The sequence below is a fragment of the Micropterus dolomieu genome, linkage group LG21 (genome assembly GCF_021292245.1).
Source record: "Micropterus dolomieu isolate WLL.071019.BEF.003 ecotype Adirondacks linkage group LG21, ASM2129224v1, whole genome shotgun sequence".
Lineage (NCBI taxonomy): Eukaryota > Metazoa > Chordata > Actinopteri > Centrarchiformes > Centrarchidae > Micropterus > Micropterus dolomieu.
In genome coordinates, this window is record NC_060170.1 from 14,586,034 (window position 1) to 14,602,995 (window position 16,962).

General features: G+C 39.6%; 1 protein-coding gene across 1 annotated transcript; it reads left to right on the top strand.

Moving 5' to 3' along the window:
* The first annotated feature begins 14,354 nt into the window (after positions 1-14,354).
* gas1a (growth arrest-specific 1a) lies at positions 14,355-16,508 on the top strand. Its single transcript, XM_046033803.1, has one exon. It carries the CDS (start codon positions 14,935-14,937, stop codon positions 15,721-15,723), a length of 789 nt encoding a protein of 262 aa, XP_045889759.1. The 5' UTR covers positions 14,355-14,934; the 3' UTR covers positions 15,724-16,508.
* The last annotated feature ends 454 nt before the right edge of the window (positions 16,509-16,962 follow it).

The following is a 16,962-nucleotide window of genomic DNA, read 5'->3' on the forward strand; positions in this document are numbered from 1 at the left end:
TTTCTAGAAGTGGCGAGTCCATCCGTGGAGTTGATGAATTCAGTGAGCAGTTCGCCGTTTGCTGAAGAAAAAGGATGCTGAGGCAGTAGGGACACTGCTATTTATATGTCACGCACATATCGGTAGCGACGTCCTATTGGTCAGCTACATGCACGATAACATTTCTGTGGGCAAGTGCGTGCATGTGATTGGAGGAGGTAGTACCCATAGAGTCCAGTAGAGGAGCCTGTGTGAGATAGAACACAACTCTAAATAAATTAAATATTTTCTTCAGTTTAGCTGGATGTGTAAGTAGGAAACTGTTTACTAGAAGCTTGTTTGGCTGCCCCAAGTGGCCATGAAACTCCATTAGTACTGTTTTAAATCTAAACTTGAATATGGAAGAAATAAGTCACAAAACATAAAAGACACATTATACATTTTTAAGGCTACTTTTATCAGCTTCTGTAATGGTAAACAAACACCATATCAACAGAGTTTTGTACCTGAGCCACTGTTAGCTTTAGCTGTATCTGGGGTGTCCTTGTAGCTGGGAGACCGAAACACATTGAGCACCTCTAGGTTCATTCTGTGTTGAAGTAAATGCTTCGTCATATTGGAGCTGCTGCCTCCCTTGCATAAAATATCATTACTGCAGGTGTTGCATTTTGCTGTGTCGTTATCTTTTTTAGTGAAGCTAAACCAAACTTTTCAGTGTTTGAATCGAAATGCACGGGTCTTAACAAATCCACGGTTCTTGGAAATTTTGGTTTCAACTTATAACCGGTTCTCAAACCCAACCCTAATGTCTTCAGGCATCTAATAAATGGAAACTGTCCTCTTATTTTTACAGTGATCACGTATACAATCTAAATGTGCATGGTTGGCCTTGCTGCTGCGATAACAAGAGACCTACTTTTTTAATCCTTGAGTTCTAACTTTGAAACTCCAGGCTTATCAATAGTGCTCCTGATTATTCTCAGGAATATGTCTGGAGGAGGTAGATAAAAGAAATAGGCAGGGGGAGAGAGAGGTCTTGAAGTTGACATTATCCAGCCATCTGTGCAAGGGACTTTCAGATAGTTCAATGTTGACTGATAAATCAGGCTCTGGTGTTCTCCTTTATCTTCATTCAGGGCGGACAGATTGCGACAGAAAGTATGTCTGGACAGGGAAAGGCCAGAAGAAGGAGCAGATTGTTTGGCTGCTGTCGCAAATGGATCAGAGGTCTGCTGTGTGCTGGATGGATGAGTGTGTTCGCTGTATGTTTGCACTGTCTGTTTGGGCCCAGACTACCAGACTCCATACATAGAGACAGCCAGGGTGCACGGCTGGGTTCAGGAAATGACCGCGATTATGCCAAATGTCCCCTTTGCCTCAGTGTCCCTCATGGTGATGGATATGGTATGTAATAGAGTAGAGATGTGACTCCATAGAGTCTGCTCTCAAGCATCAGTCTTTGCTGTCCCATGCATCTCTATTATAAAATCTCTGAAACTAGACATACATTTCTTAGCTGTCTGTCTGTATGTGCATTCTTGACCAACATGAATATGTCTATAGATCTGGATATTTTGTTTGTATAAATGAGTGAACATTCCTACAAAACACTTCCACCACCAGTTTATTTTGAATAAGTGGCTGAGTTAGCAGGCACCCATGGGACATAAAAGGCAAGCTACTGCACATCCACTCTGACATTCCTACCAGCTCACTGGACGACCAGAGGCTAACAGTGTGAGGTAACAGAAAATGGCAGAACATAAGGTCGTAAACGTCTGGCCACCACAGCCGGACACACCTGCCCTTTAGCACAAAGAGACACAGAGGAATTATGGATGCACACCTGGATTGGAAAGTGCAGCAATAAAACCAAGCAGCCAAAGGCGGCAATGTCAGCGCATTATTTGAAGCTGACTTACTTAGATGGGCAAAAAGTAGAAACACCAGTGAAAGTCACTGGGAAAATGAACATTTTAAGCCTATTTTCTTCAATTTGACTGAGCTTTGGCTTGTGGAAACTGAAATTATTACCATCCTGATATTAATGTGCAGCTCTTTGGTGAAATGGCTTTTAACTATGTTAAATTCATTACTTACTTACACTAAAAAAAATGATGATTCTCAAATATTTTGTACATGTGGTGCATAATGATGCCCTCATTCTTTTGCCCTCTCATCTCCAGTTTCAGTTAACAAGCCAGGACACTTTTTGACGAAGACTAAACACATTCCACTCGACCATATTACTTTTAATTTAGATTTTATATGGTGTTTGATTTGCTTTTAATAGTCTTTATGGTTATTTTAAGAGTTGACTGACTTAATTTTAAGACTTTAAGACTGCTTTTTGCCCCCCAGACATAGGCAACAGTTGACTTTATGTGCATAAAAGGTATTGACTCCTTAATCAAACAAGCCTGGATTTTACTGAGGCTGAATAATCAAATCATTAGCAGCACTTGAAATAATTGAAAGCCCTCATACCTCCACCAAGTCTGAACAATGCTGCAAATGTATTTTATTAAGGGAAAATTTGCATGCAAATTAACAATGTTAGACAACCATGCTGATTGGCTAATGGTGGCCAAGATATTTGGAAAAAATAGTACCCAAATCCCTACCTAGGAATAGACTTTGGGTTTAGGGTTTTGGGTTTGGGCTCAGAGTTTACCTGTTTCTGTGTCATGGAAATTTGGTTTGCAATGACTTGTGATGGTTTATATCAAAGAGGCCTCAACTACAATATGTCTGCCATTACAGGAAGATGAACAATCTTTTCAAGTGTTTCCAAATATGTCATGTGACAAAGTGGAGATTGGGCCAAAACTTCTTCTAAATGTAATTCAGATCAGTTGAGTAGTTTTTTGAGTTATCCTGCTATCTAAGAAACAAATGAACAAACAGAAACGGATGAACAAACGAAAACACACCCCTGACCTCCTTGGTGTAATAAAGCACACAGAAACTACACTCTGACACAGGCTTGATAAATGGTGATTTCAGCTAAATAACGATGATATTTGGATGACTTGACCAATAAATATTTGTAATAACTAAACTTCAAGCATCACTATCCTAAGCTTCCCCTTCCTGTGGATCAATGTTAAATTAGCTGTGAATTCCACTTGACTTATTATTTGTTTATACAGCATAAACCAAACAAACACAAACCACTGTTGCAACGATTCTAATGAAAATCTCAAAGTAATCCAATATGGGATATGAACTCATTCATTTTCTCGGCCTACAGATGTTTTGTAAAAAATGCATAATGAGCCACATGTTTACGTTAACACTATCTTTGTAATTCAGTATAACAGAGTCCATTTCTAAAACATTTAAAAGGGACTTTTAGTTTTAATTTGGGAGTTTTTACTTTACATAAGTATAATGATGCTCCAGCAATGCCAGTCACCATTGACACTTATTCTGGATTGGACTGCATGCCAAACTCTTTCTAGTAATTATTGTATGTTGTGTTATTTGTTTGTTTGCAGTCGCTGGGAGCTGCTGAGCAATGAGGCAGTAGACTGGGTTACCTTTGTCAGTTGCTCCTGTGTCTTGAGTTGAACACCACATTACACAACACAGTTATTAAGTGAGAGCTTTTCCTCCTGGGAGTTAATGGATGGAATGGAAGAGAATAATGTCTGTGTGTATGTGTGTGAACTCCTGTGCATAATATACACTTCAAGGTAGAGTAGAGGGTATTACAAATTCTGTTGATCCATGTTATCTCAGAGCGCGACCTGTGTACAGGCCAGCTGTTAACGATGCACACAGAGCTACACACTTGGAAAAAGCCATAAATTGTGTCACTGGAGTCGTAACCCCGACGTAAACTGAGCAGAGTAAAAAGTCAGACAGACTTATTTCACTCCTACCCGACACTGCTAAATTAGCTCAGCGCCCTGATGGATTACCTTCGGATGACCCGGGGTGTTAGTTGTGATGAATCTGTCCAAAACCATCTGGGGTCCCACTAGAGTTATTGCCTGGCTGTTATCAGCTGAAAGCACACACTGATGGGGTATGTTGTGGCAAAACATCAGCACCAAGATGGCTTTTGCAAGTTTGGATTCTTACTCAGGAGGAAAATGTTGGAAAGCCTGGTGTGATGCACTGAAAGATGAAACTACGAGTGAGCTCTTAGAGCATAAAAATGTAAAAGTCAGTCAGGGTCATTGTGAAGTACAGGTTTTGAAATCACCTTATTATGGATAATTCATGTCCTGATTGCACAACGATTGCAATGAACTTGTCTTTGTGAAATGATTTAATCTCAGATATTGGAAAATCCCAGACCATGATACACATGTGAGTGGACCAAATGCGTCAATATTAAAACCTCTATTTGCCAAGGACATTACATTTTGTGGAAGGAATTTTACGTGATGTCTTTTTCTTAAAAAAATAAATAAAAAAAAGCAAGAATTGACTTCCCTTAAAATTGTCATAGCCAAGTGTAATTCTTTTCTTTTTGTCTTTCTAATCGACTGACTACTACTAATGAGATGTACATTCTTCAGAGAGAAATACCTCTAATTGTAAGGCTTACCAAAGAAATTTCCATTACCATTAATTTCAGTTGGCCACATAACAAAACCCAATTATTTCAAATGGTCTCAATCTGCTGTCAAAAACAGTCAAAGACAGTGTTTTAAGTAAGTAAATATATATATATTTTGGTCTGCAATCCCAAACTTCTAAACTTTCCCTGTAACTTCTGTTGACTGGGTTGCTAACTTAATCTTCTCACGAGACCTGATGCTGCATGTTCATCATCATCTCACACAATGGCAGGCAGCTATTTGTTTACCTTCAGAAAAAAAGAAGATCGAAAGACAAAACAAATAATTTTTTTGCTGACCATCTATGTCTGGCACATTAAAATCCAACCTGTGTGCTTGTGTTTTTAGGCCAAAAGAGTTTTCTCTGCTTGACTGATTCAGTTAAGATTTTAGACCTGTCATTGTATGTCTGTCTGTACAATGTCTGTCTGTAATATGACCCCTAAGTAAACACTAACTTCTAATGGAGATTCTGGCTCAGATCTTTTTGGTTCTGTAAAGTTTTATTCTTAATCCCACTCTACCTTTTCCTATTTCTCAGTCATCTTTATGTGCTGTCTTCATTGATACACCATCTAACCTGAGGCCAAAGGAAGCTGAAGGTCAAGGCAGTGAATCTGTGGTTTCTCAGCAGGTCATGTTTGGCTTAGCATTCATGTTTTACTGCTTTCTGATGATGATGTTGTTGCTATGACTTCCTCCATTGCTCAGCTCAGCAGTTACTAACCATGCCTATGGCAAAAACAATGCAACCAAAAGCATATTGGTTGTTATTTACAAACTGTACTATGCTATTTTAGTATAGAAAATATGCCCTTGAGGAAGAGACTCCATCTTTATAAGTGAATACAATCAACATTGAAACATTCATATGTATGCATTTGAAAAACATTTTCTGAAAGTTGAAACAAAATGGCGTCTGTGTTTCAAAGTACACACCATGTGGATTGGACATCATTCTTATCCACACTAATCCCCTCAGAGTCAAGAGTTCATGGAGGATTGATGCATCTCTGATGCTATGTCAGACATGTGCTTTTTATTTGGTCACCAGGCAGCCGTACTGCCTTATCAGCATAGCTGAACCAGCTGGGAGTCACTCCTGCACTACTTTGTTGGGGACATTGGCAAGTAGTGGGTGAAACGTTCTGACTTTTTAAACGCACTCAGCTTGAGTTTAATTTACTTATCTTGATGATATTTTCAGTGGGCTTGTTCTCAAGATCACAATATGTGTTTTTCCTTTATAGCCAAATCCATTAAAGCACCCAGGTCTCTGCATTGTTTTCCCCAAAAATGTCCTCACAACAGAGGCTGTAGCTTTCAATGTGCCATAAACTACTATTACAGAACTGGTCATTGCTTATTGTTCAAATGCAAGCTGTGTTTGATACAGTATGAGAGTTTCTTTAAGATACAAAACTTGTTCCTTTACAAAAATTACCTTTATAAAAAGAACTTGCTTTATATCAGGAAATATATCATGAAAAGAAGAAAATAACACAAAGACTCTCATCCAGATTTCAATGCCAACTTTAAAGTTAATGTTCTGAGCTATAGACACAATTTTGGTAGGTACTTAAAAGTATAAAGAGTTCAGTGCCAGCAAGTGCCTTGTCTGTGTTTTTGCTGTTGTGGTCTTGATTGTAGGACAATGTTTTAAATGGGCACACCTTTGTCATTAGTTTCTCTTTAATTTGACTAATCTTCATGGTTATCTTGGTAATATATTCAGTGCTTAATTTGTGCCTGAGCTAGCCGGAGCGCCACTCTGGTACCTCTGAGTTTAAGCCTTTTGCACCCTGGCACCTCTAAAGTGCGCTCTGTCACGGCACGTCTACACAAATAAAATCCAAGATTTTATCAGCCTAATAGGGTAAGTCTAATGGATTTCCTTATTTACTATTTGATTCGGTACCTAATAATGGTTTCTGTTCGCCCTTTAAAACAATGTGCAGGTACGCCATGCGTTTTAAATAGCCTAATTAATTATTTGATCAGAAATTATTAATTAATTATTTTCGGCGTGCGGAACTTTTCCCGCGCTCCGGCACCTAATAATTTACAAATTAAGCACTGAGTATGTTGCCAAGTTGTCATTTTCATGGTGTTAGGTGTTGCTGTTCCTACAGATTACAGATGGGCAATACTTGATAGGCCATTCCTCTGTATTACTATTAACAACATTTGAGTTTTACGAAAACTTTTTTTTTAAACGTTTTTTTGGTAACCATTACATTTTTTTATTTGTTTATTAGAAACAAACCACATTTGTTTCTTCTGATGTGAAGCACGTTTCTTTCTGGTACAAGAAGATTTTTTGACCTACCCTTTAAATTAACAAATATAGAAAATATGTAAGCATTAGTCAATGGAGAGAAGAGTATGTCACATCTTATCAGTCTAATTGTGAAGTAAGCTGCTTTTCATTAACTATCCACAGAACTTATGAATTATTATTATTTGGACCGGCCTCAGTCCTTTTAAAATACCACAGTAATGTTTCATCAAGAATTAGATTTGATAGGAGTCCAGTGCCAGCAGGATTGTGGTGAGTTCATTTCCTCCATGTGCAGCGTGGGAGGAGGATGGGTAGGAGAGGAGGAGTGGGGGTGCTTTGGGAGGGCTGCAGAGGGGCAGTGGTCGTGGAGGAGTTAAGAATGACACATAATTAATCAGCTCGTGCAGACGATGGATATCACTTCACTGTGGAGGCTGGAATAGAGGCCCGTCTGTATTAAACAGCTGCTGGAGGAAACCGTCCCTTTGCCTTTCTTATACATGCGGACAGCAGGAGGAAGAGAGAGAGAAAGAGAGTGAAACCGTGAAAGTGAGTGAAAGAGAGAAAGTGTGTGTGTGAGGCCACTTACAGATGGGATGGAGGAGGAAGAGGAAAAAAATGGTTTAGGGTTTTAACAGCCTACCCACATCTGTTTATTTAGAAAAGAAACCATTGTGTCATTCAGTTATTCTAACAACCTACACCAGGGCCAATGTTAGTCCCACAATGACGGCTTTTTAAATACACAGTTTACACTCCTATGAAGTGGCCTCATAACTGCGTTGGAGCCTCAGGAACGTGCCAAATGGGGGAACATGCTAGGGTTTCACATTCCCTCCCGCACTACTTGACGTCTCTATAGCAGACTGTGATGCCAGAGGTTGACCGAGAGAGATCTGGTGGGGGCCATTTGTCTCGGTCTTGCATGCTTTTTCTGGGTCTAATCTCTTAAATTGGTACTCAAGGTTTGGAGGTCTGCCAAGAAACTGCAGGAGGTTCTGGGACACAGGTCTGAAGGCTATGTGAGTTGGTATTCTGCTGTGTTCTGTTGTTTACATATCCTATCAACTGTGTACTCAAGACTGGTAAGCAAACTGTTAGAGATGCACAGAAATGTTTAGTGGAGTGTGAGTTTGCTATAAAAAAGACCAATCCTAAATAAAGCACCCCTATAGCCAGACAAGAATATTAAACATGGACAATTCTGCAAAACCCTAGGTTATGTTCAGTTTATTTACATCCAAGGCAAATGTGTTTAAAATGTTCCCTTTTCGCTATATCTGGAGAGGGGCAACTAAGGCGAGGGAATGATTGTGGTTATGGCAAATGAACTATGGTATGGTTAGGGTTAGGCAACTACAACATTGGTTAAAGTGGGTATAATTGATATTTTTGTAATACTGTATCAAATGACAAGGGAAAACAATGTGACAATGTGAAGGGGGATCGCTCATAGTGAACCTACAGAGAATTATCACCTGAATCTGCAGTTCCACTCGGCTTTACGGAGCATCGTAATGAGTTTCAGCTCATTGTTCAGCCGTCCAGCCTGCAAAAGTTTACTGTTTTTGTCTCCGCTGTCATCACACGTAATTTTCGGCTGTAGGTAGGCAGCTTTTTTCAGTGGAAAAACTCTAAAAACCGACTCTACACTACAGCAGACAGACGTAGTTTGTGACCATAGTGGAGAATTAACAGTGAAAGAGCCAAATATTTCCCCCAGGAGTTGATAGAGACCAAAATCAGAACTTGGTTACTGCATTGGCAGTATTTGAAAGATTTCAACCTCTACCTAGCCTTTACTAACATTATTATACCAATAGTCAGTTGTAAAATCAATCACATTATCTTCTTGTAAATTGTCTGACAAAATAGCCACAAAGAAACTTTCCTGTCACAAGCATACAAGAGAGTATCACTCTCTATAACGAAGCTTTCATCAACAGCAGATCAGGAATGTTTAGCGCTTGAGGTCAAAGTGATTATGCCTACGTTTGCTTTGTTGTGTTTTTATATTGTTAAATTCTTTCTTGCTGCATTCCATGTTTGGGAGATTAAGGTCATATGTCTGTGTCGGGGGTTAGATCTTTATTGGTTGGTCCATATGTGCTGGTGTTTGTCTGCAGTGATATGAAAGGCCTTCAGGCCTGCATAAACAGCCACTCAGACAGGCTGATGGCTGAGCAGCATGTGTTGCAACAGCTGCCTGTGTGATATGCGGTGTGTGTGGAGGCCACGTAGAGATTCATAGAGGTCTGTTGGGGTAAATACTAGAGAAGTTACCTGGATGTAATTACATTTCTACAAGCACATGCTCCACCCACACTGTTAGTTTACTTGAAGTAAACATAAAGCCAAAGATGAGTGCTGTCTTCAAAGTCAGGGTGTCTTAGTTTTTCTATTTTAAGGGTTTAAATGATAGGTCTGACAATTACCTTTCCTTCAGGTTCCACTGGGGAGCCAAGTGAGAAGAGGATGGCCTCAGTCTCTGGATGCCTTGATAAAACGTCTTTACTACTGGGTGCCTTGTAAGTGTGTCAAAGCCCTTTTTGCAATCTGTGATCGTAACCACCAACAACCGACCCGCTGATTGGTTTGTAGTTTGGTGTAGGGCTGGTTTATGAAAACGTCTGCGACCGTTTTTAATGCATTTTATTTCTGTATTTGATGCAGACAGTAGAGAGACAGGAAATTAGCGGCGAGAGAGACGACATGTAATAATGGTCTGAGGTCAGACATGAACCAGGGATGGTGTGGTTCATGATCAGAGCCTTAGCCCCTACAATGTATTTGGCTTTTCTTCTATACCACATTTAGATACTTGCAGTTTTATCTCCTTTTTAAGCGTAGTTGGTGTGATACACAGTAAAACCCCAGTTTAAGTTCATAAAATGTTACACTGATCTGTACATTCTCTCAAGGATTGATTTGAGTCACTGAATAATCTTATGGAGAACATGTTACTGTATTTTAAGCATTACTAAAAAGAATAACATACTGACAATATATAAACAATGACTGCTGCTGCACCTGACCAAAATGGCGTGTGATAAATGTGATAATTACTTTGTCAGAGTTTGTTTCCTCTTTTGATGGTAGACCACATGTGTAGGTCAGATCATGTTGAATTGTGTAGAAATTATGGTGCAGTGGACTGTGCTCAAAGAGTCAGCAGGATCGGTGCCTATTTGACATGATGGATGACTTTAATCTTACTGATTAAAGGAACACGCCCCCCATAACACTTCATTTAACATTTTACCCATTTAGCAGGATTTTGAAGAAGGAATCCACCCAGTCTTTAGAGGTACTTTAAAGCACAACGGGAATGGAAGTTTGAATTTCCTACTTCCTAAAACTAGGGGCGTGTGTCACTGATTTGGTTTCAAGAAAAGTAAATGTGTATGTTCCCTGAAAACTGCATTATATCAGTGTTCTTCATTATTGTGAAAAAGGGACAATACGTTGGACTGCAAGGGATTTTCCCTTTTAACACTGTCACGTAAGCAAAGCAATTTCCAGGGTTGTGCGACTCTTGCAGCCAAAGCACTCTAGAAATGATAAAAATAGGTGGTTTATTTATGGCTTTCTGCCATTATCTGGCAACTTGTACTGTTGTAATCACTTGTGCGTCATTCTGCAGTTCCAAACCGAACAAATCAACACAAATCCCCAGAAGAGGACAGACGAACGTGGGACAAATTAATAGGCAGACATGAGGAAGGAAATGAATCCTTAATCTTGTTTGGTTCTGTTCCAAATAACTTATCACTTGCCATTATCGCTTCTCTGAAATCCCAAAGAGGAAGCAATTTGAATGGATAGTTCCTGCCAACTCATTTCCTGTATCCTGATATTTCCTTTTTCAGACAGCATGGTGCAGGCCCACTGCTGCTGACCTGCTGGGATTCCTCTCACTCCGGTACTGATGAAATCCTGATAACACAGCTCTCTTGATACTTCTCCACAGTCTTGTGACCATTTATGAGATAAAAAGGTTAAAATGTGGAAGAAAAAAATCTCACAATGTATAAAATAGGGCACCAGAATGTCTTTAATGTCATAAATGAAGTAGACACCATACTCTAGTCATAAGTTTATTTTTCATCATATACTTTAAATAACAATCTCAACAATGTTCTTACACTCCAGAAAGTGTTTTGGACAAGTGTGTCAGATCAAAAACTCAAAATGTGAAAGGACAAAAACATCCTGCATGCTGTTGATTACTTTTACCCACTTAATTAACAATGTTTCGGTACTCAGACCATCATCAGGTAAAATACCAAAATGTCATTAATAAAGTGAGTACAAGTGATACACAGTGTGCAGGATTGTATAAAATATAATATGTCTTAACTTTGTCTGAAGTATGGTGTTCTTCTCAAAACATTACTAAACGTCGCTAGCTCTCAGTGTTCTGAACACCAGCAGGGGATGGTTTTAATATCATTATGTTTGTCCCTTAATTGGACTGTTGCGGCAAGAACTCTGGTTTAATTGAGCCCTCAAAGTAACGACGCTCAGCTCTCAGTGCAGCACATCTGGTTTAGGCGTACAGCTGTTGGCAAAGACAAAAAGTGTCGGATGACTTGATCAGTTTTTTTTTTCCGTCTGTAAGTGTTTAGGATAAAAGTTAGTTTTTTTTATGTGGATGATGAGGCCTTTTCTCAGAAGACTTAACTCATTTTCTAAATATGGGCAAAATTGCTGCTTTATTTACACTAATATAAAAAACATGAATGACTACCTTGCTTGAATGGTGTTGCCTCTGTTTCATATTACAGTTGTGCTAAAAGCACTTGAAACAATGAAGATGTTGGTGTTTGGAAATCTTTTGTTGAAGCACACAGTGTTTCCATTCTTTGTGCTGGAGGGAAGGCAGGAGAGGGACTCCTGAGGTATTGAGTTCCCTGTATCCATCATTTTCGACGAGTTGGGACCTTGGAGTAGCGCCAGCAGCGTCTGTGCTAGCCAGCCGTAACTGACATTGAGTGCATTGTTTGCAGTGGGAAGCTCACGGCTGTGGCCTAAAGGTACATTCCTGAGATCAGAATGCTGTTTGAAACACAAACAGCCTTTGTGCCCTCACTGCTCTTTCCCGGACTCCCTCATCCACATCAAGCCTCAAGAACTAAACTGCCTCCTCTCGCTCATGTGTCAACATGTGGGCTATCATTTTACTCACACACACACACACACACACACACACACACACTTATGTCATTTTGATGATGTGGTCCAGGCAGATATCTAATCTCTTGGAAAGAAGCTGTAATGTCAAATCTTTTTCTAAAACAAGGTTTTCACATTTTTATTGACCTTTCTGTCTCCTAAAGCATTTGCCTCATTGTTTAAGACAAAACAAGACATTTCAAGATGTAATCTTGGTCTTTAGTAAACTATGATGGGCACGATTTCTTTTTACATTTTATAGAGCAAATATATAATGGATCAATCGAGGAAATCATCAGCAGGTTAGTCAATAATGAAAATAGCTGTTAGTTGCAGCCCTTATGAGAGTTTAAGAATGTGTTTTTGTCATTGCTCTGGTTGTGGTCAGTTGTGTGCAAAAACTTTGTCCCAAAACCAAACACCAGACAACTGTCATTCAAACCGGGGGGAGACAAATTTACAAACCTGCTGAATGTTTTTGTCCCCAAACTGCTTTATTCTATACTTTATGTTGTGAACTTTAAGCCAAAAACCTCACTGGAAATAGTCAAATTTACACTCTATATAAAAATCCTTTTTTCATCTTAGCTGTCACATTATTTTACAGTGGAAAGCAAAACTATTGAAAACGAGAAGACACTGATGTGTGAATCACAACCAACAAAGGAGTGTTTAACTGTAAAGTTGCTTTACTTTCTGTCTGCCCACATTTATTACCTATTGCCCAATGCAACATCTTTACACCTGTTGAAAGTTAATAATGGAAATAAAATTTAAAAAAATCGGATGCAAACATACCAGATTGAGGAAAAGTTGGTATCAAAAAGAGTGGTCACTTAATCACTGAAAAACTCCTGGAGTCCACTTAAAAATGAAGATACTATACTATATACTATAACCTACAACTAAGGTTGAAGTTAGTCAGGTTGAACTAATATCAGATCACATGTTAAGGCAAGACACATAATGCCACTGTTCTGTTTCACTGGATTAGCATTTGACAGTGTGTGATGTAGTACAATAATATGAGGGAAGTTAGCCTTAATGAGTGATTATACTAAGTGATGTTCACTGAGTGTCCTGTTATTCCACAATTAATCTGTACTCAACTGCTCTGCTGAGGAAGAGTTAATAGGATGTGCATAATTAAATGATCAGTAAGGATGTTGCACAGATCATTAGCACTGCAGGCATCACGTTATGGAGTTCAATTTATTATTGTACAGCAGTGCAGTCACAGTGTCATCAATTATCTACAGGATATTACAGCATAAAAAGTTATTTTTATTGGGGTGTCATGGTGGCTCAAGCACATATGAGAGATGCTCTGACTGTAACATCTCCTGTTTGATTCCAGCCGGGGACTTTTAATGCATGTCGGTCCACCTCTGTCACCTCAAATGCCTCAAAAAATACTTTCAAAAGGTATGTATATTTCAAAAATCAATACTATAGCTTAGGTTTTAGGCTATAAATGCACTTTAATAAGTAATCCTTAAATTAAAATAACTGTCACTGAAAAATCAGTTGGGGTATAACATGTCAGAAACAAATAGACTTGTTTTTTTTTTTATTATTGTCCATGTAATGCAGCAGAAGTCAAGGGAATGTATCCAATATTGTAAATTACATATTATGAACCAAAGCTGGTGATTGTAACTAATATTGATAAATATCAACAATATTTTCTTGAAAAGCTTTGTGTTTTACCTTAAAATCCTATTATATACTTTTTTTATAATGTACATTAAGAAATTCTGATAGCAACATGGATAGAATTAATTTCTCAGATACTAAATTGCTCTCTGCACTAAAACACACTTCTCTGTGAATGGAAAAACAACTCTTTATTCAATAGAGTACTAATTAAAATATTTGTATACTAAAAACATCAGTTAGGGTATAACCATTTAAATAAACCTCTGCAGCATTTGCTATCATATGTGATAATGCAAAATAAGTCATAGGCTTGTATTTTGTAATGTTGTAAAATAAAATTATGAACGTCATAATACAGAGAAATATAATCAATATTTTTATAAAAACCTTGTATTTTCCCCTGAAAATCAGTATATATCGCATACTTTTTGAGTGTGCACTATGAAGTTCTGTGAGCAGTAAAATGTTTATATAACCAGTTTCCTAGATAATAAACTAGGAGGAGTGCTCCCTCGACAAAATGTGTTTCCAACACATTCATCCCAACTCACCTTGTATTTCTCAAGACCATCTTCCTCCCACCTCAAACTCCCGCCCACAACGTAGAAACCCACAACAAGTGGCCAACCAATGAAAAGCAACTCGCTAATGTGTGGAGAGGGGGCTGAGGCACAGAAAGACAAATGCTCAAAGGGGAGAGAGTAGAGGACCACTTTGCGACCCGCAAGGGTTGTTATTTTTCCCCATGCAGTATTTGTTTGCACTTTGCGCACAAGGACCACTAAATGACCCAGCGCAGTCCACCAATGGGCTCTCGGGACTTGTCCGGCTTCGCATTATGGAGGAGATCCGCTAGCAGAGAGGACGCGAGAGGGAATCGCTGAGCTAGAGGCAGTTTGTTTCATGAACTCGGAATCACTGCGATGGAATGAGCCGCTGCAGAAACTCAACTGAACTTGCGGAGAACTTTTCTTCTTGCGTCTCTTTTGCGCCTGTGAGTTTCTATTTTAGTTTCCACCCCAATCATGTACGGATAACGGGAGGTTCGCTCAAGAATCCGGCTCAAATGGATCAGCGCTGACGGGTTTATGGAGTCGGGATTACACAGCGCAGTGCCAGCCTGTTGAACGCCCACACACGGGCCTATCACACACCATCTGCCACGGAATAAAAAAGACTCTCCAGTGAAGACACTATTAGTGGAAGTAGTGTAGAAGTTTTACATATGACACTGCTGTGAGTTTTGCGTTTCTTGCAGCCAGAACAATGGCACGCTCTGGCGCATTGACACAGAGCGCCTGTAGATATGTTTGGCCTCTTGGTTGTGTGCTCTTGTTTTTCGGCTACTTATCTGTGGCCTCGCCATCCCATGGTCGGAGGCTGATATGCTGGCAAGCCATAATGAACTGCCAAGCAGAGCCCGAGTGCAATTACGCATACGAACACTACACGCGCGCGTGTGGCCCCGTGCTGAACGGGGACAGGAAGAAGTGCCCCAGCCACTGCATCTCCTCGCTCGTTCAGCTCAATTTGACCAAAAACGGGCCAGCTCTGGAGGACTGCAGCTGCGCCCACGACCCGTTGTGTACGAGCACCAAACGGGCCATCGAGCCATGTTTGCCCAGGACTACCAGCACTGGTTGCACGGAAGCTCGGCGACAGTGCGAGAGAGACCAGCAGTGCAGCTCCACCATGCACGATTATCTGAACCACTGCGGGAAACTTTTCAGCGGGGCAATCTGCACGAATGCTTGCCGGAATGTGATCGCGAATATGCGTAAAATACCCAAGGGTCAGCAGCTGGACACTTGTATGTGTGACGGGACAGAGAGGGCCATCTGTGAGTTTGTCAAGAGCAGCATGAAGGCGCTGTGCTTCGACTCGCCCGTGAGGGATGAGGGCAGCGGGTCCGACTACGGCCAGGATCCAGATTACGACGACGACCCCTCGGATCAGGACTATCCAGAGGAGCTGGAAAGCGGATCCTCTCTCCCGGCGGCTCACTGTGTTTTGACCCTGTTGGCATCCATCTTGGCTGTATTGCCCCTCATTTAGTCCCCGGGGTCATAATCTGCCCCGACTATTGTCCGGATAAAAGGAAATCTAAACCTTTGTCACTTATTGACCTGCTACTATTGAAAGCTTAGAGACGCAATGACTAAAGGAAGGGGTGTGTTGGCGCATGCCTTGTTTGAATTGAGTTATAGACGCTGAAGGATATCAAATCAGGATATTTTCTATGCAAATGAGACCAGAAAGATATTTTGAAACTGCATGAGCTCAAGGCTGCTCCCTTATCAAACCACACCACTTCACAGATGCTTTGCTTATGTGATAAGCTAAATTAGATTTTCCTCTTTTCTCTCTGTCACAGACTCTGATAGGAAAGCCATGATAGAGACACAGTTGGCTTGTTAACAATGCAAGGTTTAATCAGTACATACTGTGCACTGCCAATCTCTATAAAAAACTATTTTTATATGACACTGTTGCCATTTGGTACCAGGGTATCTGATTTACAAGTATTTAATGCTGGAATCTATGAACTTGTAAATAGATGAGGAGTTAAAGTGAAACAGTAATTTATTACATGCCACCTAGTTACATCCAAATGTTCATCATGTGAATAAATGACTGAGAATTCCAGCTTTAAAGGGAAGTTATTTGACTTGTATATATGTGTATAGCTTATATAGATTTTTTTCAGAGAATCCTCTATGTTTGAGGCTATGAGATGATTTATTCACTGTGTATAGCCTAGAGAGAGAAATGTCTAAATCCACTGTATGATTGCCTTAATGATATACTTTTATAGAAGGCATAAAGGAAACTTGAAGATATCATTCTTGACTGAGTTATTTGTTGATTTTGCCACATCACTTCCTTGATGGTGTTGTGGCTTTGTTTTAAACAGAAAGTTAAATGGTTTTTAATGAGTCAGAAAACCTTCATAACACTTTTGTTGCTCAGTCAGTTTTGGCGTTTTATTATAGCTATTTCGCTGTAATGAGACAAATATAATGGCAATCTGAGAAAGATTTTAAGTTACATCAATTTGGAGTAACTTGCTTTATGCATAACAACTTGGTTAGGTAACAAAAATAATGTATATCTAAGTGTGAGAATCTTTATTTTACAATCACTTATATTCAGCTCTTAAAACCCCATTAACATGCATAATAGGTAAGGTCAGGTGTGCATTAAATGAGTCAATTTAAATGTAAAAGCAACTTATTTTGATTTCTCCTTTTACAGTGCTGTATAAGTACATAAGTCCTGTTGCTTGCAAAGATA